This window comes from Lineus longissimus, chromosome 6 (assembly GCF_910592395.1).
Source record: "Lineus longissimus chromosome 6, tnLinLong1.2, whole genome shotgun sequence".
Lineage (NCBI taxonomy): Eukaryota > Metazoa > Nemertea > Pilidiophora > Heteronemertea > Lineidae > Lineus > Lineus longissimus.
Window position 1 is genome coordinate 2,866,666 of NC_088313.1, and position 26,404 is coordinate 2,893,069.

Here is a 26,404-nt window from a genome sequence, read left to right on the forward strand (position 1 = left end):
TGGAGAGCGGACGACGTTATTTTAAGCGGCCCATACCAGGATTTTCGTCATTCCGGGCGTAAACCAGGCTGTCGAGGGAGATCAAGACATTGCAGTATTACACAAATAGCTGTCGAAGACGAAAATGGCGAGTGTGAGTATAAGTTCTAACGTATATGACTACAGACTAAGCTTCTGATTGTTCGATCCGCTAAATCATTTCGACTTTTAAAATTGATTTCATCGTACTTTAAGGAAAACTTGGCGTGCTAATTATATCTAGCCAAGAGGATCATCAGGGGCGTGTCCAGGAGGGTCCAGGAGGTCCGGACCCCCCCCTGCTCGCGCAGAACATACATTTTTTTCCTTCAAGTACATCCCTCAAGATGCCTGGAAACCGCATTTTTAACTCGCCCCCCCCCTCCCCCCCGCTCTTGACGACAAACAATTTTTTAATGCCGTTGAAATATTTCAACCTATTGTGGCCTCAAATACCAGGAAAATATTTCCTGCTCGATGCTTTCTGACATAGTTTATCGTTGATTTATTTATAGGAATGGCCTGAAATCGCATCTACATTTCTAAAATTTCCTTTTATTAAAGGTTCAGTAACGGTGATTTTTAATGTCGAAAATGGTCTGAAATCGCATCTCAGAGCATCTACGTTTCGATGCGCGAATTTAGTTTCTCACGCATTCGGCGCTGACCATTGTGAGCATGCGTGCATATAAAAGTATATCAGTTGGTCCGACAGAGATGATGAGGCAATGCCTCGTTCCTTAGTCAGCAATATGCGCCTTACGGAGAAGAAGGAGTACCCAGATAGGCCTTCACATGTCGGCCTCCAAATGGCTCGAACCAATTGCACTATCACTACTATAACTTTAAAATGCGTGCTCCTCCTACATGTAGCCAGGTCTCGGGCAAGGCACTTACTCGACAGGCAAGCTAGAAGTTCAGCACCGTGAGCAGCTCCTTAATAAGGCCATTTCAGGTTCAGCGCGCCTCTTTAGATCAAGTATTGAAAGCTGTGGTGAGCACATAAACAGACCATGGTAACCTTCATTTGAAAATCCCTTCATAGTCAAGGGCTAGCTCCGGCTAACACAGCACCCATAAACAATAGACCACCAATTTGACCCCAGCTCCTTACTGCGGGAAAACCCAAGTCCAGCAACCGAAAGTACCAAAAATACATTTTTGTTTACATTTGAACTGCACACATACGTTTGTTTACAATTTCTTTCCCCGCGAAATCTCGAACATCAGGTGACCTGCAATTGTGGATTGAAAATAACATTCACCTTAGTTCAGCAGGTCAACAGGTACAGGCTGTTCCAATCATCCCCCTACAGCCAGCTGTTCAACAGGTAATGTTAGCCACCCCACAGGGAGTGCAGGTAATTGATTAATCCCCTGCATAACTAAACAGCAATGACTTGGCTTCTGTGAGTGGTAAGGAGAATTGACAGTGTCCGATTAAAAATCCCTCATTACTGCTCCGCTGAAGTAAATTTCCGAAAATAAACATAACGTTGCACCAGGATAACATATCACCTGCAAACGTGCAAAATTTCGAGACGAAACACTACCCCCAAATGGCACTTTATCGAGCCGCCTTATAGTATTATGATATAGACTAGCATTATACCCGTGGCGCAGGCAGGTTCAAGTGGGCTATATCTTGATTAGATTGAATTGCAATGAAAATCTAATGCAATATCAAAGGAGCAATATTGAAGAGGCAAATTAAACCAACCATTTGTCCACAGACTCGGACCTAGCTGTGGCGTGCTGTATGTGTGCATAAAAAGTGTATCAATTGGTCCGATAGAGATGATGAGGCAATGTCAATATGCCTCGTTCCTCAGTCAGCAATATGCCCCTTTTTATACGGTGAAGAAGGAGAACTCAGATAGGCCTTCACATGTCGGCTTCCAAATGTCTCGGGCAAGGCACTTAGTCGAAAGGCAAGCTAGAAGTTCAGCATCGTGAGCAGCTCCTTGATAAGGCCATGCCAATTAGTTCAGAGTGCCTCTTCAGATACATCAAGTATTGAAAGCTGTGGTGAGCACATAAACAGACCATGGTCACTTTCATTTGAAAATTCCTTCATAATCAAGGGCTAGCTCTAACTAAAACAGCACCCATAAACAATAGACCATCAATTTGACCCCAGCTCCTAACTGCGGGAAAACCCAAGTCCAGCAACCAAAGTACCAAAAATACATTTTTGTTTACATTTGAACTGCACACATGCGTTTGTTTACAATTTCATTTCCCGCGAAATCGTGGATTGAAAATAACATTAACCTGGGTTCAGCAGGTCAGCAGGTATACCGGCTGTTCCAATCATCCCCCTACAGCCAGCTGTTCAAAATATAATGTTATTCACCCCAGAGGGAGTGCAGCAGGTCAGCAGGTATACCGGCTGTTCCAATCATCCCCCTACAGCCAGCTGTTCAAAAGGTAATGTTATTCACCCCAGAGGGAGTGCAGATAATTGATTAAGCCCCTGCATAATTTAACAGCAATGGCTTGGCTTCTGTAAGTGGTAAGGAGAATTGACAGTGTCCGATTAAAAATCCCTCATTACTGCTCCGCTGAAGTATATTTTTGAACAAAACCAAGACGTTGCATCAGGGTAAGGTGTCACCACAATTCATGCAAAATTTCAAGGCAATCCAACGCCTCTAAGTGTGACTTTATTCGTCCCCCTTCCAGTATTATTATATAGATACTTGATTCTTATTGAAAGTCGCAGAGGAATCCCCATATATTTCATGGTATTAGAAATGGCTGGTAAAGAGATGGTATGATATTTCGCCTTTGAATGTTATTTTGACTTAAGGGAAGCGCTGCAAAAGTTCTGTAAGCTTGGCGTTAATGAAATCTGGAATGTTTTACCTGAGGCTTAGGTGACTTAGCTAGGAGTGGAGGTGGCAAGTCAATTATTATGATGCTGTACTAGTAATGAACTGTTTATACACTGTAGCTTCCAACAAGGTCAAACCAAAGGCTATGTGAACTTGGATCTGACAATAATGCCCCCGATCGGCCTCCCTATGACGTCATCTAATTTGTTATTTCGACTTGTATATTGCTTTTTCATGGACAGTGCTTCGTCATTCCAGTCCCAAACAATCTTCAACGGCGCCAAGAATTTCATTAAAGCCGAGAGGGGTCCTGACGGAAAATATCTGCCGGTGTTGAATAAGGAGGCGCTTGATGAATTAAAGCAAGTCACTCAGAAACTTGTGGTCGTTTCGGCTGTTGGAGCTTTCAGAACTGGCAAATCCTATTTACTGAATAGGTTGTCCAAAATGGCTCGTGGGGCAAGTAAGTCATGTTATGTATATATTAGTGGTTTAATATTTAAAGAAATTTAAAAAATAATTATCTCATCAAAATTAATGATAATTATGACGAAATATCATGTAGACTGTAATACTTTGTAATTCGTACGCTTTGTTGTATATACAGGTTATCCTTGCCTATAACGTCTTTGGGTGACATGGCAATGAGGCTCGATGGGGAACATAATAGTGGTTCTTGAATAATCCTATGTGACCGAGCAAGACGAGGCCTAGAGGGCGGAGTTTACTACAAAGATTTCTTGAGTATTCACGTACTGAGTGTAATGGTTACGTATGTATACACTGTATGTAAAGTGTAAACAAAATTCATATATTCAAATTCAAATTCAAATTCAAAGCAGTTTATTGAGCCAAATGAATATTACATTCATATAGGTTTAGAAAATACAATAAACTGGTGCGGGATAGAGCGAAGAAGCAGAGGAAAGTAAAACAGACAGGGATCTGTCTTAGGAAATGTACCCTGACCATCAGCGTGCGGAGGTGATGTGACTACAAATGATAATAAAAAAGCGTTAGAGTCTACAGAGAAATCATATAACAGCAAAATAAATGCATTATAAAATTAATATGTATATTACAAAAGATGAAACAGTGGAATGGAAGCAGGCACGATGTGGAAAAGTAGTGACAACATCTATTAAGTTGAAGTTTTAGTTTTGATGGAAAGCTATGTAGAGGCTTCATAAATAAAGTTGGCTGCTTGGGTTAATGTTTCACCACAAGAATTAAGGATATAGAAGACCTGTTTCTCTTTGTCTAGCCCAAGGACCCTGTCTGGAAGTGAAGACAGCAGAGTGGTTCTTATCAGCTTAAATTTGGGACAGCTAAAGAGAAAGTGGGTTTCGTCCCCAATAATGTTTTGATTTAAATCATTTTTACAAAAGTTACAAAATCTTTCATCTCTGGGGGTTTTAGGGCGTGAATAGCGTCCTCTTTCAATTTCAAGGTTGTGGTCACTAATTCTAAGCTTAGTAAATCTTGCCCTTTTGGCCTTTATCTTAATATCATTTAGATAATCTTCCATTAGGAAGTGGCTCTTAATGTTGGAATAAAGAAGCAATTTGCCTCCATCCTTTTGGGTTTCCACCATTTTAGATTTCCAATAGACTACAAATTTTTGTCTTAATTTGAACTTGATGGTTTTGACATTACATTTGGCAAGACTGGATCCCAGTTGATGAGATAGTTTTCTAGCAAAGGAATACCAGGAAAAGGTGTTTTTCCGATCGATTTCTTTAGACTCATTCAGTGCGTGGGAAAGCAAAGGAAAGTCATTGGCAGATTGCTGTACATGAATATAATATTTAAGAGTAGCCATAGCAATGGAAATGAAAATTGGAAAGCGACCTAGTTCTCCTCTAACTGCAAGGTTAGGGGAACGTCTTGACACCCCAAGGGTGAATTTATTAAATAACATATCAAGTTTTTCTATGGGAGAAAGATCCAATTTTTTACCAAACATGGCATCCCATGGGGATTGGCCCATTTTAAAGAAATTCTCAGGACCCCAGATTTCAGCTCCATAGGTGCATATGGGTTTTATCAGTTGGTCAAATAGTTTTGAAGCAGTTGATGGATTGAGGTTGCAGTTCCGGATGGATGAGATTAGTTTAAATAAGGCCTTTCTTCCTCTACTTGCCAGATTTTGTTTGGTGATAGTTGTAGAGCCAGAGGAACTGAAGAGGACCCCAAGATATCTATAGAGTGATACATTTTCAATATGAGTACCGTTAATGGAGAAATTGTCCTTACATATATGACCGTTTCCACTAAATTTAAGTATTTTAGTTTTATTAACATTGATTTGAAGATGCCACTGATTGCAGTATTCCCCAAGCTTATCAAGAGACCTTTGAAGGCCGGCTGGAGAGAGTAAGAAGATGGCAAGATCATCAGCATACATTAAACAACGGATATCCTGCTTATCTAAAAAGGGTGTATCATTGTCCACTGGGAGACAGTCTGGGAGGTCATTTATGTAAAGGTTAAAGAGATTTGGGCTAAGGATTTCTCCTTGTTTAACCCCAGTAGTAAGTTTAAATGAGTCAGTGTAATGATTTCCCGTTTTTATACAGGATTGACCATGGTTGTACATATTTTTTCAACCACTCTAAAGAAATTCCCTCGAATGTTATAACGTAATAATTTGAAATAAAGGCCTATATGCCAAATACTATCAAAAGCTTTCTTGAAATCTACAAAGCATACGTAAATGGTTTTTCTGTTACCGCGGACATATTTTTCAAATAGGGTGCGCAGGATAAACATATGGTCAGCAGTTCGTGCCTTTTTTTTCAAGCCAATTTGGAAAGGGTTAGACAAGGAATTATTTTTGATATATAGATCGAGCCTTGTATTGAGGATTGAAGTGAAGGTTTTAGAAAGGCAACTCTTTACAGTTATCCCTCGGTAGTTCGCCGGGTCAGCCTTGTCACCACTTTTAAAGAAATTAATTATATGACCACGGCACCAACTCATTGAGAATTGGCCACAATTTAGGATTTGATTGAAGATATTTGTATATAATTGGGTTAGGAAGGGGCTGGCGGCTTTGATAATTTCGTTACTAATTCGGTCAAGGCCAACTGATTTGCCCTTTTTAAGACGAGAGATTGCTTTAGTAACCTCCTCCTCTTTAACTGCATAATCAGGTTCAGAGAAGAACGGCTCAGTCTTCATAGATTGAATGTCATTGATCATAACTCACACAACGTAGTGAGTGTAATGGTTACGTACGTATAAAGTGTAAACAAAATGCATATACTTATCATGTCCATCGAATCTGAAAAAATTTGTGCAGACCCATGACAATTCCGGTTCCGGTACAGTTTGTCGCATTCCATACGGGCCGCGCGTTGGCCGATCCTGCATTCACGACTCACCGCAAGCACAGTTACCACGTCGGACGTGCATGATTCCCATTGTTTCCTTCCTCGTGACGCAATTATTTCATGACGTCATGAGCCATTGACCATTCATACAAGTAGATTTATTCACACCGGCGCCACTGAAGTGCGGTTGTGGGACATCATGTATTTAAACATCGTCTGCTAGGACATACAGGACAACGTCGACGGAGACAGTTGTGACATTTCATTGCAGACAAAGCAAACGTCCTCTTCTTCTCGATTCACGTACTTTACTTCAAAAATGTCAGTTTTAACACTAATATGTAAAGAGCAATCTCTAGTGAACTCACACAACTGTCCTTCTGACATATATAGCCAGTACATTGGGGGATGAGTCCCCCAAACCCCCTCCCCCGTTCTCTGAAAGTGACAGGTTTTAGTCAGTACATTGGGGGGAAGGCCCCCCCCCCCCCCAACCCCCCCATTGGACTCTAAAAATAGAATTCCTTGGAGACGCTGAACAGTAAGGCCCCATAAAGAAATTGTCCCCGCCCCGGTAGCTGTCTCATATCTGCTGGAAGAAGCAGCTATTTGTGGTGAAATAATAATTGAATGCATGTCATGACACCCAGGAGCTTTTTCTCATTTCTGAAACAGTTGCATGGTTGGAATGAATTTCCAAATCAGTCCGTCAAATCTCTATCCAAATGGAACTTTAAGACCACTCTATATTTGTGCAGTAGTGTTAAAACTGACTTTTTGAAGTAAAGTACGTAAATCGAGAAGAAGAGGACGTTTACTTCGTCTGCAATGAAATGTCACAACTGTCTCCGCCGACGTTGTTGTCCTGTATGTTCTAGCAGACGATTTTCTTCAAGACAGTGGCGCCGGTGTGAATAAATCTACTTGCGTGATTGGTCAATGGCTCATGACGTCATGAAATAATTGCGTCAACAACGGGAATCATGGTAACTGTGGTTGCGGTGCGTCGTGAATGCAGGATCGGCAAGCGCGGCCCGTATGGAATGCAACAAACTGTACCGGAACCGGAACTGTCATGGCTCTGCACAAATTTTTTCAGATTCGATGGACATGATGGATATATGAATTTTGTTTACACTTTATACATACACGTAACCATTACACTCACTACGTTGTGTGAGTGACTAAATCCAGATCCAGTCACGTGATTTTTAGTAACTGCCAAACTCGACCCAGTGCCGGAACTGTGAAGTAATGATGTAGGTCACGTGGTCAGAGTGCAGGAGTTTCCGTACCGCCTGGCTATCCGATTTAGCATCTACCGTTCCGGAACGACATCAGCGCCTCTAGTGTCAAGATCGTAAATTTGCCATTCTTGATTTTGGCGCCAAACGAATCCAAAAAAACGCGTTCAAACAATTAAGAATATATCAGCTACAAAAATTCGTTATTAACTAACTGGTGAAGAAACATACACAAATATCTGGGCTAGCAGGTGGAAAATTCAATTATTATTTCACCACAAAGAGCTGCTTCTGTCCGCAGATATGAGGCAGCTACCGGGGGGCGGGACTATTTCTTTATGGGGCCTTATTGTTCAGCGTCTCCAAGGAATTCTATTTTTAGAGTCCAATGGGGGGGGGGGGGGGGGTTGGGGGGCCTTCCCCCAATGTACTGACTAAAACCTGTCACTTTCAGAGAACGGGGGAGGGGGTTTGGGGGACTCATCCCCCAATGTACTGGCTAAATATGTCAGAAGGACGGGGTTGGGGGCCCCCCGGGGGGCTCCCCCATGTCAAACAGTTGTGTGAGTTCACTAGAGCTTGCTCTTTACATATTAGTGGAGGGGGCAGCGGGGGGTTCCCAGGCAGGTAGTTTTTTGTAATGGCTAACCATAACATCATCAGGGACTTGAACGGCCCCATCGGAATTGGATGTTTTCTCAAAATTCCTTAAATCATCAATCATTTTCCAGTAGAGTTTGGGATTTTTTTCGGAAAAAGACTCCAATTTATCGATAATAACTCACACAACGTAGTGAGTGTAATGGTTACGTATACACTGTATGTAAAGTGTAAACAAAATTCATATATCCCTCATGCCCATCGAATCTGAAAAAATTTGCGCAGACCTATGACAATTCTGGTTCCGGTACAATTTTGTCGCATTCCATACGGGCCGCGCGTTGGCCGATCCTGCATTCATGACGCATCGCACCCACAGTTACGACGTCGGACATGAATCCCATTGTTTGCTTCCTCGAGACGCAATTATTTCATGACGTCATGAGCCATTGACCATTCACACAAGTAGATTTATTCACACCGGCGCCACTGAAGTGCGGTTGTGGGACATCATGTATTTAAAAATCGTCTGCTAGGACATACAGTTGTGTGAGTTCACCAGAGCTTGCTCTTTACATATCAACTCACACAACGTAGTGAGTGTAATGGTTACGTATACACTGTCACTGTATGTAAATTGTAAACAAAATGCATTTATCCATCATGTCCATCGAATCTGAAAAAATTTGTGCAGACCCATGACAATTCTAGTTCCGGTACAGTTTTGTCGCATTCCATTTGGGCCGCGCGTTGGCCGATCCTGCATTCATGACGCACCGCACCCACAGTTACGACGTCGGACGTGAATCCCATTGTTTCCTTCCTCGTGACGCAATCATTGGGGGGGGGGGGGGGGGGGGCTTCACGTGATTTCTAGCAACTCTGCCAAACTCGAAAATATTCTGCAGCGAAAATATTCTGCAGCGAAAATCTCTTCTTTTTACCACACCCAGACAAATGGCTATTAAGCAGACGTTGGCTGTCATGATGATTTGATTTCAAAATAATTCGAAACAGTGCCTTGGTATTTTTCCATCCTTGGACATTTACTCCTGTTTTGATAAACACATCCTTTAAGATAGTTCTGAAATCTTTATTATTTCGTTCATTTGAAACATCCAGTAGAATGGTCTGTTTTCCTCGGGATCAGGCAAGAGGTCATTCTTATGACCGATATATCAAGTCGAGGAGGAAAGACTGTATTATTTCCCGCGGAGAAAGGAAATATGTCGAGCCATAAACGATGAATACGTGTTGTGATTAAACTCTTTGAAATACACGACTTGTATTAAAGTTTATGGTTTCTGAATATGAACGCGGTGATGATTTATTCAAATTGCTACATGAAGATAATTTAATGTCGGCATATATAGGCTATATGTGTATACCAATGTCAAATGTGTCAAGAGAATGAAAATATTAGATGATCATAATCTAGAATGTTTATCATACGACTATAAACAAAACTAGTGTTATCTGAGGATTTGAATTTGCATTCCTATTCCCAGCATGTCAAAAGGTCAGACTCTGCATAATAAGTCACATCGAGGTACACGGATGTCTATTGAGGCGATGCTTGATCGTACAAGTTTGAACCGAAGTATATGAAAGGGTGTTTTCGCAACTTGACTCGAAACAGGTTTACGCACGTAGGCGTTTGATCTGTGTTGTTGTTTTTGCAGACGCGAAGTGTGTGTACACCTCCGGTCAAAAGTAAATGAATACTTGAAATTTCCATATGATATCTCCTAAAAAATACACTACCCACAAAAAGGTCGGGAACACCTACCAGTGAGTGCTCTGGGTAGCCAAAGTGTAAATGATATCCAAAGTGACCCAGTTGCTGGCAGATTATAGCCTCGGTTTAGTATACCTGGTTAGCATAAACTTGGCTGCCCACTGACATAGATTCATGCATAATATGTCCTAGTTTACCTATATTAGGAATGTAAACAATAATAGTGCCATGCATGGAAAGTGGAGTTTGTCCATCTGAAATGTGCATTGAATTCACTATTGCAGTACAATAAATAAAATCACCCTCTCAACATCCCTAATCCATTGAATCAAGAATATCCAAATATCCAAACAATTATTTCATTCCATATTGCTTTTTTGGTCGAAAAATATAAATCAAAGTAAGGGTCACTGAATGAATATAGGCCTACAAAGGTGAAACATTGATAATCCAAAAGAAGTAAGAATATAATCAACCAAAGGAACAACAAAATAAATTTAACCTGTTCAGAAGAACTGGAACCAGGAAAGGTGTAACAAAATTAACAAGGCAGGAAGCGCTTGATCTTCACCACCACGTGTTTCATCATGGTTACTGTGGTCAATATGCTAATGAGCGGCTGATAATGAGCTGGACAAGCAACATCAAAAATGCGATAGCCACTTCGTTGATGACCAGAAAGGGTGTAAATTGTACTCATTCACTACAGTAAGACATGGTCAACACCATGGAATTGACCTTCTGCACTTGAAGTATCAGAAACAAAATCTATCCCTATTACAAGATCAAAGGAATATGCCGCCTTGCAAACAAGCAGCCTGCTGAGTTTGAGAGATTATAGCAGACAAGTGTATAAACAAATTAACCCAAATGTGTGTAATTAATCAAGCAGAAAGGTCCCTGTACCAGGCTGTATCATGATACCATGCACAAGTTGACCACCAAGAATGTTATTGACAGTTTAGTTGAGGGGGAGGGGGCTGTGCTGGGTGGACTCCAGCCATTCATAAGCCTCATACATCAAGGGGTGTGCATATTCATTGAGAAAAGTGGTTGAATTCCACAGCCAAGATGTCAATCAAAGGTCTCCCATCAATGGTCTCTTGTTTTAGACATAGAAACTTTTTCTATCCCAATTAGAAGTTGGGGGTGGGGTGTGTGTTGGACAGTACTCACAATGAAATGCATTTTATGCTCTCAAAAGTGCTTAAATGGAATATACATGTTGCATTAGGATTGTAGTGTGGTATGTATCTAACAATATTAAGCATGTTTATTGAGGTAAAAAAGATTTGGGCTGTGTCAGAGTCATTTCAAATAATGACCCCAGCTATCAAAGCACTATCTGAGATCATAGTGCATTGAAACTGGAATGCACTAGATAGTACACAAACTAGGTCAATCCAGAACGAGGCTGACTTTGGCCTATTTTGTATAAGTTTTGACCCAGGTTGTACACTGTACGCCACATGTACAGTGCATTTTTTATTCCGTATAAAAGTATGGTTTGGTTGAGTATCACAGTTTGGTATAGGCTTTTACAAATACCACATCAAAATGTCCATTTCAAGAAAAGTCTTGTCAATTAGCACGTATGATAATTAACCATAACAAACACAAATTCCACACCTCTTGAATGACCGTTGCATAATTACTCGTATTATATATATGTGGCATTTTTGTGTACTACATTGGCCTACCCGAGACATGTTTACAGTGGATTTGAGTATTCTAATATAGCCATCCAAACTACAGCGCCTATTCACTGTAAGAGCTCTATGTCAAAGTAGAAAATTTATATTTGATTAGAAAAAATATCTGGATTCGCGAAAATATTCTGCGGTGAAAATTTTCCGTTCTACAGTACTCTATAGACTCACCGTTCTAGTCATACCGTTTTTGAATATGCACGTATGGCATGATATACGTTGCAAAATTGGATAACATAAAATTTATTTTCGATATTACATATATATATGGGATATACGTTGCAAAATTGGATAACATAAAATTTATTTTCGATATTACATATACATATGCGATATCCCATATATATATGTAACTAGCATTGTACCCGTGGCGCAGGCAGGTTCAAATGGGCTATACCTTGAATAGATTGAATTGCAATGAAAATATAATGCAATATCAAAGGAGCAATATCGAATAGACAAATTAAACCAACCATTTGTCCACAGACTCGGACCCTGTGGCGTGCTGTATGCGTGCATATAAAAGTAAATCAATTGGTCCGAATGAGATGATGAGGCAATGTGAATATACCTCGTTCCTTAGTCAGCAATATGCCCCTTTTTATACGGAGATGAAGGAGAACCCAGATAGGCCTTCACATGTCGGCCTCCAAATGGCTCGGACCAATTGCACTATCACTACTAAAACTTTAAAATGCGTGCTCCTCCTACATGTAGCATGATCTCGGGCAAGGCACTTAGTCGACAGGCAAGCTAGAAGTTCAGCACCGTGAGCAGCTCCTTGATAAGGCCATGCCAAGTTCAGAGTGCCTCTTCAGATACATCAAGTTTTGAAAGCTGTGGTGAGCACATTAACATACCATTGTAACCTTTAATTTGAAAATCCCTTCATAATCAAGGGCTAGCTCTGGCTAATACAGTACCAATATACGATAGACCATCAATTTAACCCCAGCTCCTTACTGCGGGAAAACCCAAGTCCAGCAACCAAAAGTATCAAAATACATTTTTGTTTACATTTGAACTGCACACATGCGTTTGTTTACAATTTCTTTCCCGCGAAATCTCGAAGATCAGGTGACCTACAATCGTGGATTGAAAATAACATTAACCTTGGTTCAGCAGGTCAACACGTGTACAGGCTGTTCCAATCATCCCCCTACAGCCAGCCGTTCAACAGGTAGTGTTAGTCACCCCACAGGGAGTGCAGGTGATTCATTAATCCCCTGCATAACTGAACAGCAATGGCTTGGCTTCCGTGAGTGATAAGGAAAATTGACCGTGTCCGATTAAAAATCCCTCATTACTGCTCCGCTGAAGTAAATTTCCGAAAATAAACATGACGTTGCATCAGGATAACATATCACCTGCAAACGTGCAAAATTTCGAGACGAAACACGACCCCCAAAATGGCACTTTAGCGAGCCGCCTTATAGTATTATGATATAGATATCGAAAATAAATTTTATGTTATCCAATTTTGCAACGTATATCATGCCATACGCCACGATATTATGCGCATTGTCGTTTATGCCATTCAAAATTGTTTGAGTGAATCGAAGATGGACAATGGGTTGGCGATACCAGTTTGTCTAATGGTTGTACCATTCGCCTTTGCATCAATAGCTGTAAGGGTTCAAGATAGGCCGATACGGGTTTTATTTTAATGCGATTTATTTTATTGGAGATCGTCAATAGACCTAACAAAACCACACCATAGGCCTAACCACTAATTAGAAGTTAGGTCACAAGTGATCAGTTGATTCGCAATGCCAACCACTGTTCATCAACTTACCACGACCTCGCTACAGGCAGCGAAAAGTTTTCGCCAATCAGTGTGAAGGGACCTTGACGCAAGGGCCCAACGCGCCGCGTAGCGGCAAAAAAGCGAAGCTGGCGAAACATTTATAGCGGGTCACCGTCACTTATTATTGGACTTATAGCGCATTTACGGGGTTGCAACTATTTTGCTTTATAGTGTCACCAGGAAAGAAAAGCATGCGACCTAACGCCGATCTATTTGTATCAAGTGATAATTTGAAGGTATATAGTAGGAAATATCAATAAAATAATCATTCCATGTCGTCTTTTGAGGGCATTTTTGATTGTAAAAAATATATGTGTACGTCACCGTAGTCTCTGCAATGATAATTTTATCAGAGCAGTCTCGCGCAAGTAGAAGTTCTTTACCTATTAGTTCTTCACTTATTAGTCTCAACGTCTGGCGCAAAGCCAGACGTTTTCCATTACGATTTCAATACGATGTTTGACAAGAAGGAGCAGTGCGCGAGATATGCTAATGAGCAGACTTCCCTCGCTTGAGTTTCTGAAGAATGTTCCATATCGCGCTAAGCTCATCACTGCTGATTATGACAGGCGTGCAACAACGGTAGGTGTCTGCTCCCCAACTTCCACCCTAATACGGTACAATAAGTTACCATTTGATGGGAATGGGACAATGCCCTCACTGTGTATGGAGTCATAGGGATAAGAATACATTATTCATTAGTGTTGGTACAAGTGATTTTGCCCAAAAAGCATGCGCATTCAAAAAACAAAATATGCAAGACATGATGACCATGACGACGTGCAGAAAGTGCACTGGCCAGTGCATACCCTATGGCTATGTACTAGTAAACATGGTAAACATGAACAACATCATTATTCATCGGCAGTTCATTTTACTCCGAGCTTTTCCTGAAACATATAGCCATGATGATTAGGCCTACCATGTACCATGACCAATATCAGCACTAGATCATGTATGTCAACAAGTTCACATGAACCGTATAATCCCGCATGGCGCATGTGGCGCATGATACTTTCATTGACATTACAGGCACACATCCACAGAGCACTCTTCAAATCATCTACACAGTGGTTATCCAACTAGGATTATAAAGGTAATTTCTTAGCCCCGCACAGTGGGTTTCACTCTTGATCAAGGGGCACTATTGCTAGCAGCTAGGTTGGCAAGATAAAGTTAGATGAAGTAGCCGATAGGGGTCTCTCACCCCTCAAAGTCCGTCACAACTATTCAAGCTTGTACAAAGAATACATGCAGCGCTGACTCTAACAAGACCCAATGGGAATGTCGCACAGTCATCTGTCAAAAACAAGACCTATGTTGTAGTATGATCTCTTGCCAATATTTAATAATTGCACTATCGTCATCACCTCATCATACTTCATTGATTTTACAGGCACACATTGACATCGACCACTGTTGCAATCAACGACACAGTCGCTATCCAAGTAGCATTATAGAGGTAATTATCATTATCATACCTCATTAGCATGTGAACCAGTCGCGTCGCGTCCTTTGCGATCACGGCAAAGCCTCATGGAATAGTGTCTTTCACCTTTGAATAATTTTTCATATTCCATGCCTACAACTTCAATTTCTTCATATTCCATGGCTAGAAGTTCAATACTAATATAATATCCAAGATAAAGTTACAAGAAGTAGTCAATAGGGGTCTCTCACCTCTCACTGTATGTCCACACTATTCACGCTTGTTCGAGGAATACATTCAATGCTGAATCTAACAACACCCAGTGCCCTTACTCTGTATATTAGTCACTGGAAGATGGCCCATTTCACTCCTTGCTTCTACTTCACCTATAGTCTCATTGCAAACGCCTCAGTTCTATGATATCACATTCACTTTCAGCTGTCATGCAACGCAACAACTGTGCTATCTGCCATCGCACATCAACGAAGAAGTGCAGCCGCCCACATTCCACCTCGCGTCTGTCCGACCAGCTGCAATCCTCGAGGACGCCCCACTGTACCACGATTTCACTACGATGTTTGACAAGAAGGAGCAGTGCGCGAGATAGGCTAATGAGCAGACTTCCCTCGCTTGAGTTTCGGAAGAATGTTCCATATCGCGCTAAGCTGACCACTGCTGACCATGACAGGCGTGCATTGGACTGGTACAGGTTGGAACTGAACATTGAATATGCTGGTGGTGACGCTTTCTGATGAGAAGTTGGTCGTGACTGATGCAGTATTGTTGGACTTGTCCACAGCATTGTTCAATCATTGCTCTCTGAGCTGCCTTGATTCTGTACTTACCCAAATACTAAGACCAAATGCCTGTTGACTGTGCTTTAAGAGAGACTGGCGCCATGCCTAGAGATATGACTGACCCCTATTTGCAAATTTGTATGACTTTATCTTGCCTACCTAGCTGCTGCCTATAGTCTCCCTTTAACTGCGGAACACTTCAAAGTCGATAAAATGCCATGTTCCACCTTTTAATGTGTTCAGACCGCCATTTTCAAAATAATCAAGTCAGGACACTGCCTTCTAGTCTCATAATAAATTTTGCTTTCCTCAATAATAACATTTCTTCTTCTTCAATGCTTTCATCATTCCAAACTTCTCCTCCTCTGACTTTTACAGGGGTACAGTCATGGCAATCAAAACCCAAATACTGAGACCAAATGCCTGTTGACTGTGCTTTAAGAGAGACTGGCGCCATGCCTAGTCTCTCTTAAAGCACAGTCAACAGACACCAACCCCCTCAGACTCAGAAACCACAAACGCCCAACCCTTCCTGCTACCTTGATACTTCTGGGTCTGATCAATGTATATCATACTGGGGGCGGTCATGCCTCAAGTTAATGAACTGTCCAATGTAATCAATGCACGCCAACTGGTTTTTAAAGCCCCCGGTTGCGGAGGGGGGGGGACCCTGGTTATTTGCTTTCAGTGTATGTCTACACTAGACCACAGGCACAAACACCCTACACTAGTAATATCTCATATAGCTATTGAACAGTTTGTCTTTTACTTCGCTTTGCTGGCAACTGTCCAATTTGGCAAACTAGCCAACAATTAACTTAGTATCGTATCTAGATTACCCCGAAATCCCTTTGCGAAGTAACCATTCATCGACTAAGTACCGGTAGATAGAGATTGTTCGTAAAGTTGACGTCAATGATTGAATGAATGGGAAAGAAAGGAAACTGAATTCTTTTATGAATTACATGTATTGACAGACGGGGTAGTTGTAAAACAAGAAACACAGAAACGAAACAGAAACACAGAAACACAGAAACGAAACGCAGAAACCAGTCTTGTGGCGAATTCTGGTCTGCAGACTCCATCTTGTTGCCATGGTTGTGGCCGCGAACGCGGGTGTAACTAAAACTGGTATTCAGTCGGAATGGAAGGAGGAATGCTCATTTCCCAATACCCCTTTTAGCCTCATCAACGTGTGCGCAGATTGGCAGCATCCGGCCTTGATCGTGCCAATACACTACATGTATGTACTACACGGCGTAAATAGAAAATAGTCCTTCGAATAGCGAGTCCTGTTCTTTTGTACATTCCATGGCCTGTGCACGACACTAGGCTGAACTTCCCTACTGCAACCTCATTAACATAAACATATATTTAAAGGGACTATTTAAAGGCAGCAGCTGGGCAGGCAAGATTGAGTTACTCCAAGTCCAAGTCTAGTGCCCGCCCCCCCCCCCCCACTTTACTCTATTCTAGTCGCCAAAATTGGTCTCTCACGTCTCACATAACGTCGAAATGATTCACCCATGTACTGGTACCGTACCTTGCATTTAGTGCTGCATCAGACGGGATTTGTAGGATGATCCTGATACTTCATGTAAATTGAACACTACAAGGCAAGATGTTGCACTGCACCTTCATTTAAAATAACATGCTGTAGGAATCGAATCGAACCTACCAAAGTACTACACCACCACCTCAAAAGACTTCACCCATATCGTGCCGCCCCCTCCCCCCCCCCAAGTTGCTCCATGTATCCCCTCAACAACTCTATTGCATTCCGGCTGGCCGCAACCCACCAACCTCAGATTTTACTTTTAAACGACAATAACAACGGATTGGGCAAGGAAAGTATCGGCGTGCCGATTGATTCCAACTTTTATGAAAACCCGTTTGATTTTCGTTTCTGCGTTTCGTTTCTGCGTTTCTGTGTTTCTGTTTCGTTTCTGTGTTTCTTGTTTTACAACTACCCTGACAGACGTGAAGCATAATAGTGAGGTTTCGCAACCACCCGGTTAGGCCCTACGACAACGTTTATCTATTGTTCGGGTGACTCACACAATAGATAAACATCGTCGTAGGGCCTAACCGGGTGGTTGCGAAACCTCACTAATATCTATTGAATACCTCTTCGTATAACGCACGTCCCTTTGGTTTTGTCTTGTTAAAATAGGTCTCTGCCATCAGTGTTCGGTTTGTTGTGCGGATATGTATTTACTATGAACTCAATGCATGCCAACTGGTTGCTAACTGGGAATGTCCCCGATTACGGAGGGGGGGGGGGGGGACTGGTTATGCTTTTAGTGTATGTAGCCCACAAACGAAAACACCCTACGCTTGCAATAGCCTATACATATGAACAGTTTGTCTTTACTTTGACGACTACCATTAACTTGGATTAGTTATCTTCCTACGTCAAACACTGCAGCAGCAATCTGTTTGAGTCTTAAAGGGACAATATAGGCAGCAGCTAGGCAGGCAAGACAAAGTTACACAAAGTCGCCAATAGGGGTCTCTCACATCTCACAGTACGTCGAAATGATTCACCTTTGTATACGAGGAATATATTTAGTGCTGAATCTGACATGACGGCCCTCACTGTGTATCTTAGTCACCTGAAGATGGCCAAATTAGCCCCTCTGCTCCTGCCTATAGTCCCCCTTTAATGACAAGATGCATTTGATTTAAGAAACATACACAAATAGGCCTATCTCGGCTAGCAGGTGGAAAATTCAATCATTATTTCACCACAAAGAGCTGCTTCTGTCAGCAGATATGAGACAGCTACCGGGGCGGGCGGGGACTATTTCTTTGTGGGGCCTTGTGGTTCAGCGTCTCCAAGGAATTCTATTTTTAGAGTCCAATGGGGGGGGGGGGGGTTGGGGGCCTTCCCCCAATGTACTGGCTAATACCTGTCACTTTCAGAGAACGGGGGAGGGGTTTGGGGGACTCATCCCCCAATGTACTGGCTATAAAATATGTCAGAAGGACGGGGGTTTGGGGGAGCTCCCCCATATCAAACAGTTGTGTGAGTTCACTAGAGCTTGCTCTTAACATATTATTGGTAATTATTTTTCATCTAAAGGGTTTACAGTTGGCCACAAGTGCGAGCCTCAAACCAAGGGGTTGTGGCTGATGATAATTGATCATCCAAGCTTAACTGACTGCAAGCTTGCTCTGCTGGACACAGAAGGCGTCGGCGATACGAAAAAGGTAGCGTGATGTATATTTTTCAACGTGTTTAAAGCCCATTGCCCTTAGTATTGAGCGAGGAAGAGAGATGAACAGATCCTCGTAGAAGATAGAAATTACAAGCCCCAATAAATCCTAGTCTGGTCAAAAACAAAATGCTGTATTTCATCGGAAACTTCAAAGTCTTAAAGGGACAATATAGGCAGCAGCTAGGTAGGCAAGATAAAGTTATACGAAGTCGCCAATAGAGGTCTCTCACATCTCACAGTACGTCGAAATGATTCACGCTTGTACGAGGAATATATTTAGTCCTGAGTCTGACGACATGACCAGGGGCCCTTATTGTGTATACTTGTCACTTGAAGATGACCAAATTAGCCCCACACTCCTGCGTATAGTCCCCCTTTAAGTACCTGAAACTTCCTACCTTGTCAGAATCGGACAAAGCATGGCAAAGAACGATCGAGCCATTTGAAGTCATTAGATTGTTCAGATGATCAGCTCATATGCATATAATATAAATAAAGTACACATTCCGATTGCATTCAGCATTGCGATTGCATTTAGATAGTCAAAATAAGTATATATATGTTTAGGGTGACACGCAACATGACGCGATGCTTTTTGTTCTTACCTGCCTTCTGTCCGACACCATGATCTACAATGGATCAAAGGCAATTGACGAAGTTGCATTTGAGAAGCTGAAGTATCCTTTCTGAATCATTAGACCATTTATTTAGACCCTTCTTAGCTTTTAATTCTACAGAGTGAATTGTTTTTCTTGTGCAGAAATACTATGAATGGACTGGCGACATACCCGTTAGGGCTGCAAGAAACCACTTACATTTGTTTCTAATACTGCTTAAGATGAGCATTGGGCCATATCTTTTGATTTCAGTGATCAGACAAAGTCACACGTCATAGGAGGCAGTACATATATTATGTACAATAACGTTTTTATCCCTTCCTTAACTTCGCCTATCTTTACTGCTGAAATGTCGAAGTACTTAGTTTCGAAAGCAAAGAAAGAAGGAGATGATGACAACTTCCATAAGTTCTTCCCAGAGTTGGTATACGTCGTTAGAGATTGCCACATTAACCTGGAAGAGAACGGGAGGGAAATCACGGCAGACGAGTACTTCGAGAGTACCTTGGCTGTTGATAACAATGATGACAAGACAGGGCAGAGGGCGAAGACACGGAATTCAATCAAGAAGTACTTTCCGCGAAGGAAATGTTTCACCTTGGATATACCAGCAGCCAAAAGGAGTGTATTGTTAAAGATGGACACTGTTGCCGATGATCAACTGAATGAGGACTTCATCGAAACCATGAATAAATTGCTTGTGTACATCTTATTTCAGAGCAAGTCCATGGCGTTGCAGGATGGAAGACGAATAAATGGCCGTCGTAAGTTAGCCGTGACGAAACGAAACATTCATTTAGAATTAAAACAGACACTTATACAAACATATATACGTATTGAGTTGCATAAAAAAATCCGATCACAAGTTGAGACACTGATGAGCTCAAGTAATGGTTTTGATACTAAATTCATAAACGGTTTTAATACTAGTATTATAATTCTGGATAAAACTGGGAAATGACCATGCGTATTCCCCCTGATTTCAGGGCAGTTTTCACATGTGGTCATCATCAAAATATCACCAAGGATTTATTCATAATGCCAATTTAGAAAATGTCTAACACATTTTCCGATAATAAAGAAAAGAAACTAAAAGTGTACATACTTAACATGAAATGTAATCATCTGAGGGAGATGGTGCCTTGTTTTGCCTTGACCAAAAAAGTGACAGGTTTGTCTTCTTTACATCCCAATAATGGTCTTTTAAATGTTTTTTACATGTAAATTGCTACGTCTTAAAAAGTCGGCTCTAGGCACGGAAGGGTTTTAGTCATTGGGATGATCAAAACAATGCTTCGTTTTGTTCATTTTGTTCATTTTGTTCATTTTTCAGAGGTAGCCATGTTGATCGAGACTTACGTCAAAGATGTTCCAAATATCTCCTCGACGCTGGAAAACCTAAAGGCAGAGGAAAACAGGAGAGCGCTTGAACAAGCCGAATCGCTATACGGCCAAGCTATGGATAGTTTTAAACACAAAATGCCAACTGAGTCAATGGACGACGTTGAACATCAGCACAAAGCCATATTGAAAGCGATGTCAGCGCAGATATATGCAGATGTTATACTCGAGGACGATGAAATAAAAGAGTTCATCAAAGTACTTGAGGTATGGCAATCTAAAAGAATGTCCCAGTCATTTGCGAGTATTATGTGGTTTAAAAGCACGCTGAGTCGTGAAAGTTGGTTGTTTAAGAATACTAGTGTATAAGGAACAAGCCGAGGGGTCTGGCTTGTGAAATCAAATGGGAGAACTCCATCAGCATGCCGGTAGAAAATGAACACGTTCTTTGGCAAAATGACAGACGGTCAGAACCTCATATATCATCGATGTTATAGTTATGGGATCATGCACAAGAAGACATTGTAAAATTTCAGGAAAAAAAACATGAAATTCATCAGATCCTTTCCCTCTTTCAGAAATTGCAGATTTTAGGGAATGGTTGTTGTAATGCCTAGACCACAAGGAGTGACACATATTAGTGTATGTTTTGTTGATGGTCTAAACAGTGGTAAAAGTGACCCAAACTCTGATTTAAATGTATCTGAGATGATATTTCAGAAAATTAAGATTTTGGTGAGAAATTTCACCCCTCACCCTCGAATTTCTGTCGGCTTTTCCCAAAATTTAACATGATTTTTTTTCTTTTGTTCACGTTCCCTATGACGTAACTTGCTTCTTTTGCTTCAGAAAACTCTCAACGCGAAGAAAATATTCTACATCGAAGAAAACGAACGTCTGTCGAAGGAGAAGTGTGATACTACACTCCAGGCTTTTTATAGACAGCTACAGGCCAAGATGGTCAATGAGTACAATCGTCCTGGGGGTTACCAGGAATACCGTACTGACATGAGCAACTTGAAGGACAAGTACAGACAGATGAGTGGATTGGGCGTCATGGTAAGTAGATGTACAATGATTGTTGTATGTGTATAGGCAACCGCAGATCTGCTCTAACCGTAGAAACACTCCTCAAAGAATAGGAGACTTGATAAAGCTGGAACTATTCCACAGATATCCGCCATCTGGGGTCCTCTCAAGAAAATTTTTAAATTTAAGAGCTAACCATGCATTTTCCTGGTATCTCAGAATAAGAATCCAGTTCTTTCTAAGTCTGAAGTGTTGGGAAGATTTCGCTTGTAAGTTGACCTCGTGCAAATGCAACCCTGAATATGACCCGTGTTAAGATCATGCCAAGCATGTGTAATGCCCCACAAAACTTCTTCTTTCAGAGAGAAAGAAAATTGTTAGAATTCCTGGAAGAGAAGAGGGCTGAAGAAGACGTTATCCTGGCCATGGACAATGCACTCACTGAAAACCAGAGGCAGCTCGAAGGTGGGTAGGAGGGTGTATTATGAAGGCAGGCAAAAACTAATGAAATACTTCAGCTGATTTCTCAGTGTGTGAATAAATCTTTATTAAAGACCTCTATGATAATTATGAGCAATACAATGTACATCTTGACCACCAAGGTTTTTGCATCTTATCAAGATATAAAATATTGCCTGCATTTAAAAAGGGAATATAAGACAATGAGGTTCACGAATGTACAAAGTATAGAAATATGGGTCAATAATGGCATTGCTTCAGCACGTTCGGTCAGTTTAATAAGATCCAAAAGGCACACGCCACTGAATGACCCATTGCATAAGGTATCAAATGATGTTTTACTCGTTTTATTGACAACACGTTCATTACTTTATAGAGCAAAAGCGGAAGACCGAGCAAGCCAAAAGAGAAAAGGAAGGACTTGAAATGCAACGACGTGAAGAAAAGAGGAATGCCGAATTATTGGAAGACAGACAAAAACGAAATGAAGAAATGATGTCCGATATGAGGCGCGATTTGAAAGACGAGGCAGAGAAGAGGCTCCAAATGGAAGAGGAATACACTAGAATGAAGATGGAGCACATTGTAAGTACTAGCATAATACCCGTGGCGCGGGTTGTTTTAGGTTGTTGGCTTACTGTGGGGTTGGGGCAATTTGGGTGAAATGAAATGATATGTCTGGGGGTTGTGATGTTGTCTAAACTCCACCACTCTTCAAAGTGGTCTCGAGTTATTTTGACGAACTATTTCGCGAATGGTGAAGAGGCAATGGCGTGAAGTTACGAACTTAGTACAACAAATGCCGCGAGCATAGTGGGTGGCAGCACTAGACGGAGGAAGTAGTTCGCCTAGGGTTTTTTCGACACCCTCCGCACGGACTCCACTCGTTCCGGAACACTCAGTTACTTGTTAATCTGCAGTGGTTAGCCTGTTTTTATTGCAGTAAAGAAATGTTAATCGGGATTTTATATAATATTTTATATTTGCCCCGGGTATTCATATAGGGAGCTGTGCGCTACTTTGCGCCCAGTGCTTGGGTCGGGTGAGGCGGTTTGTTATTATGTTACGTGTATCACGTGATGAATTCTAATACGGTACTTCGAAAAATTAAGAGCAATTAACAACTTAAGGTGAAAGAGTACGACCAAAATAAAAGGGGAAAATTGCGGAGATGGATGAATGCTTTAAACATATAGTGGCCCCAATACCTTCCCGGCTTATTTTCGTATAATCCCACACTTTTGATTTAATAGATGGCCCCATATGAAAATTTAGACATGCTGAAATGGCCCCTTATGTTGATGAGTATGCCCATATATAGAAAGAACAAAAAATGCTATTTCTCCGAGATCGCTGCAAAGTTTACCCGTTAAGCCCGGCGAGGACCATCTCCATATCAACTACGACTTTCAGGAAAAGTTTCGAGCTCATCCGATCTGAACTGACGGAGGAGATGTGTGACAAACTATTTCAGCTCTACGTTCATTAAAGTAGTGATGATGCATTCTTCCATGCATATCGCAGGGACCATAGAAATGAGTTCTACATGTAATTGGACACTGAACCATGTTCACTGGCTAGTTTCCATGAAAATAGGATATTGCGAATTTTGACGTGCAGTTGTAATTTTGATTTATATCAAGAAGGATAAAGCTAAATGCTTGAAAAAATGTGCAAAAACCTCAAACCTCAAAAGCCTTTATTTCTAAGAGTTTACTGTCAGTCCCATTACGTCGATGATTTCACGAAGAGACCATTCAGCGAATTTTTCATTTTGAGAAAGATTCCGGCGTATAGTTTGAATAAATCTGTGCATGAAAGAGTATAATGGCACGAAATGTATGAATAAAGCACGAGGGTAAGGAGATATAGAATAGACATTGGCTTTGAATATCACCATAATAATTGGTGTGCAAGTAGACATGGCTAGTACGACTCAGATGGCGCTGATACCTCAATTTCAGAAAAATTGCAGACTGGTCACGAATGGTTCGTCAACGTACGAGTATTCTGGTATCATTCTTTCTTCCAGAACATGCAGGAGAAACAGGCTGTAGATTTCGAGAGAAATGCCGAATTTAAAAAAGAAAAAGAGATGGAGGGCGTCGTCGATGGTGTACTTAAAGGTATTTCTGTTTTCGCCAGATTCATCGCTAGTGCAGCAGGAAGCGATAGTGATGACAACAGTGATTAAAGATAATTCGAACTGTGCCTTCTGTGACCACGCATCACGCGCAGCAATAAGTCTGTATAAAATACAAGTAAAGGACGAAATCAGCGATTGTAATTGGTACCAGAGGTTACCTCACGTACACGGTGTATATTGTCGAATTTTGCTTATTGTTAAAAAAAGACCCATCGAAGACATGTATAATCTCTCGCATCGTGTGACAGTTTATCACGTCTGCAGTATGTTTGATATGGTGATTAAGCACACGTTCTTCCGCAAGAATTGTAATGTATAACTTCTTTAAATTTATTGGATCACGTTATAAAACCTATATACCTATATGGATCCAAAATTTGGTGCCCAGAAAATTATTTCAAGAAAAATCCAATCTGTTGAGACAATATTTTGGGTGCAAACCTTTACAAGCAGCCTGCAGACAAACTGAACATATAATTTTTGTAAATATTTATTAGGCACATCTAAGAAAGCCTGCAACATAGCTGTATTGGGCGAAAAAGGGAGATTATCGCTTTGAATGGACTCAATAACCGCTTCTTTCTGATATTACCAACATGTTTTAATGTCAAAGAATGATCTTCTTCCTGAGGCACTAAACGAATCCATTGCAATAGGCAACTCTAAAACATTTTCTTGGTATTCATTTATTAAAAATATAGCAATTTCTCTCAACATTAATCTATCATCATTTAACCCTAAACTTGTCAAAGAAAAATTGAGACAGAAATGTGTAGCTCACTGGAAGAATAACATCAGCACCACTCGTATGCAAGGAGGCAAGCTTGAGCTTTATTCTAAAATAAAAAAAAACATTTTCAATATTGTGACAATATTAGGAATTGCTTGCTATATCCATAATTAGGTATACGGTAAAAAAGGTACAGGAAAAAAAGGTACGGAAATAAAGGTACAGGAAATAAAAGTACTGGAAATAAAGGTACCGGAAAAAGGTTTCAGAATATTATTCTCTTCAACTGGTTCAGACTCGGCCTATGTCTTAATCTTGTCTTGCCCATTTTTCTTCTTCTGTGACTAAGGTGGTGCCTTAAAATAGTTTAATACATTGCGGACAATTTTGTTACGGAAAGAATTTGAGGAAAATTCATGGAAGAAGTTGCCCAACAGGGGAGCTGACGGTTTTTTTTGGTAATAACTGCATGCACATTCATGTTCTTTTAAATTTTAAAATACTCGAGTCGTATTCTTATTAGGGGCAGATCCAGGATCTTGGGAAAGGGGGGTGGGGGCGCACCTGGCATCCTACCTGGCATTTCACATTAAGATTCTCGCCAATTTCCCTAAAAAGCTTGTGTTTGGTCTTAAATCTAATAATTTGTCTGTTAAGACTTAATTGGCCAGGCACAATGTTAATTGGGTCCAGCCCTATGATGAATGTTAATTGATTAATTGCAATTTAACTTGAACATTGGTACATTTACCGGTTAACTCTTTTGCAGAGGAAATTGTCCTAGAATCTTTACAATCATCATGATCTTGATCGCCGTGTTTTCACTCTTGAAAACCATAACGGTATACTGGAAATTTGATATACCAATTTCTGTGGCCTATGCAATGCCTACGCACCAAATAAAGTTAAAGTTATGAATAGAAAAAGGGAGAATTCAAATGATATTTAAAAAAAAAATTGTGTACCTTTTTTATCTATTTATGCCATTTTGTGTACCTATTTTTCCAGTACCTTTTTTCCGGTACTTTTATTTCCGGTACTTTTATTTCCAGTACCTTTATTTCCTGTACCTTTATTTCCGTACCTTTTTTTCATGTACCTTTATTACCTAGATTCCTATAACTATTATTTCTGTGTTTCTCCAACGTACTCTCTACTATACAACAGTAGAGCATTTCACTGTTGTCGATATCGCATTAAACAGTGAACATTCTACTGTTTGTTTGCTTTTGCGCACATTCTCTGCGCAACGAAGAATACAATTAAATATTCTGGAATATTGTTGAATGACCACATGTTTTTAATTTGTACTATATATATAGTTTTTGACTGTAGCCGAATAGATAA

The 26,404-nt window shown here is 40.8% G+C and overlaps 1 protein-coding gene and 1 long non-coding RNA gene across 4 annotated transcripts; both read left to right on the forward strand.

The window, feature by feature from the left end:
- On the forward strand, window positions 1-26,404 carry LOC135489151 (guanylate-binding protein 5-like). 3 transcript variants are annotated; one of them, XM_064774357.1, is made up of 10 exons: window positions 1-133; window positions 3,114-3,318; window positions 18,600-18,727; window positions 19,303-19,412; window positions 19,689-20,116; window positions 20,686-20,960; window positions 21,543-21,752; window positions 22,085-22,187; window positions 22,558-22,766; window positions 24,214-26,404. In XM_064774357.1, the coding sequence occupies exons 1-10, from the start codon at window positions 125-127 to the stop codon at window positions 24,373-24,375; spliced, it is 1,839 nt and encodes a 612-aa protein (XP_064630427.1). In that variant the 5' UTR covers window positions 1-124; the 3' UTR covers window positions 24,376-26,404. The 3 variants fall into 3 exon arrangements, with proteins under 3 accessions (XP_064630427.1, XP_064630428.1, XP_064630429.1); XM_064774358.1 differs by lacking the exon at window positions 1-133 and adding an exon at window positions 3,463-3,627 and having other exon boundaries at window positions 3,183-3,318; XM_064774359.1 differs by lacking the exons at window positions 1-133; window positions 3,114-3,318 and adding an exon at window positions 8,633-8,647.
- LOC135489152 (uncharacterized) lies at window positions 13,998-15,404 on the forward strand. Its single transcript, XR_010447103.1, has 3 exons — window positions 13,998-14,384; window positions 14,685-14,750; window positions 15,156-15,404. It is a non-coding gene; the product is annotated as an uncharacterized LOC135489152 (long non-coding RNA).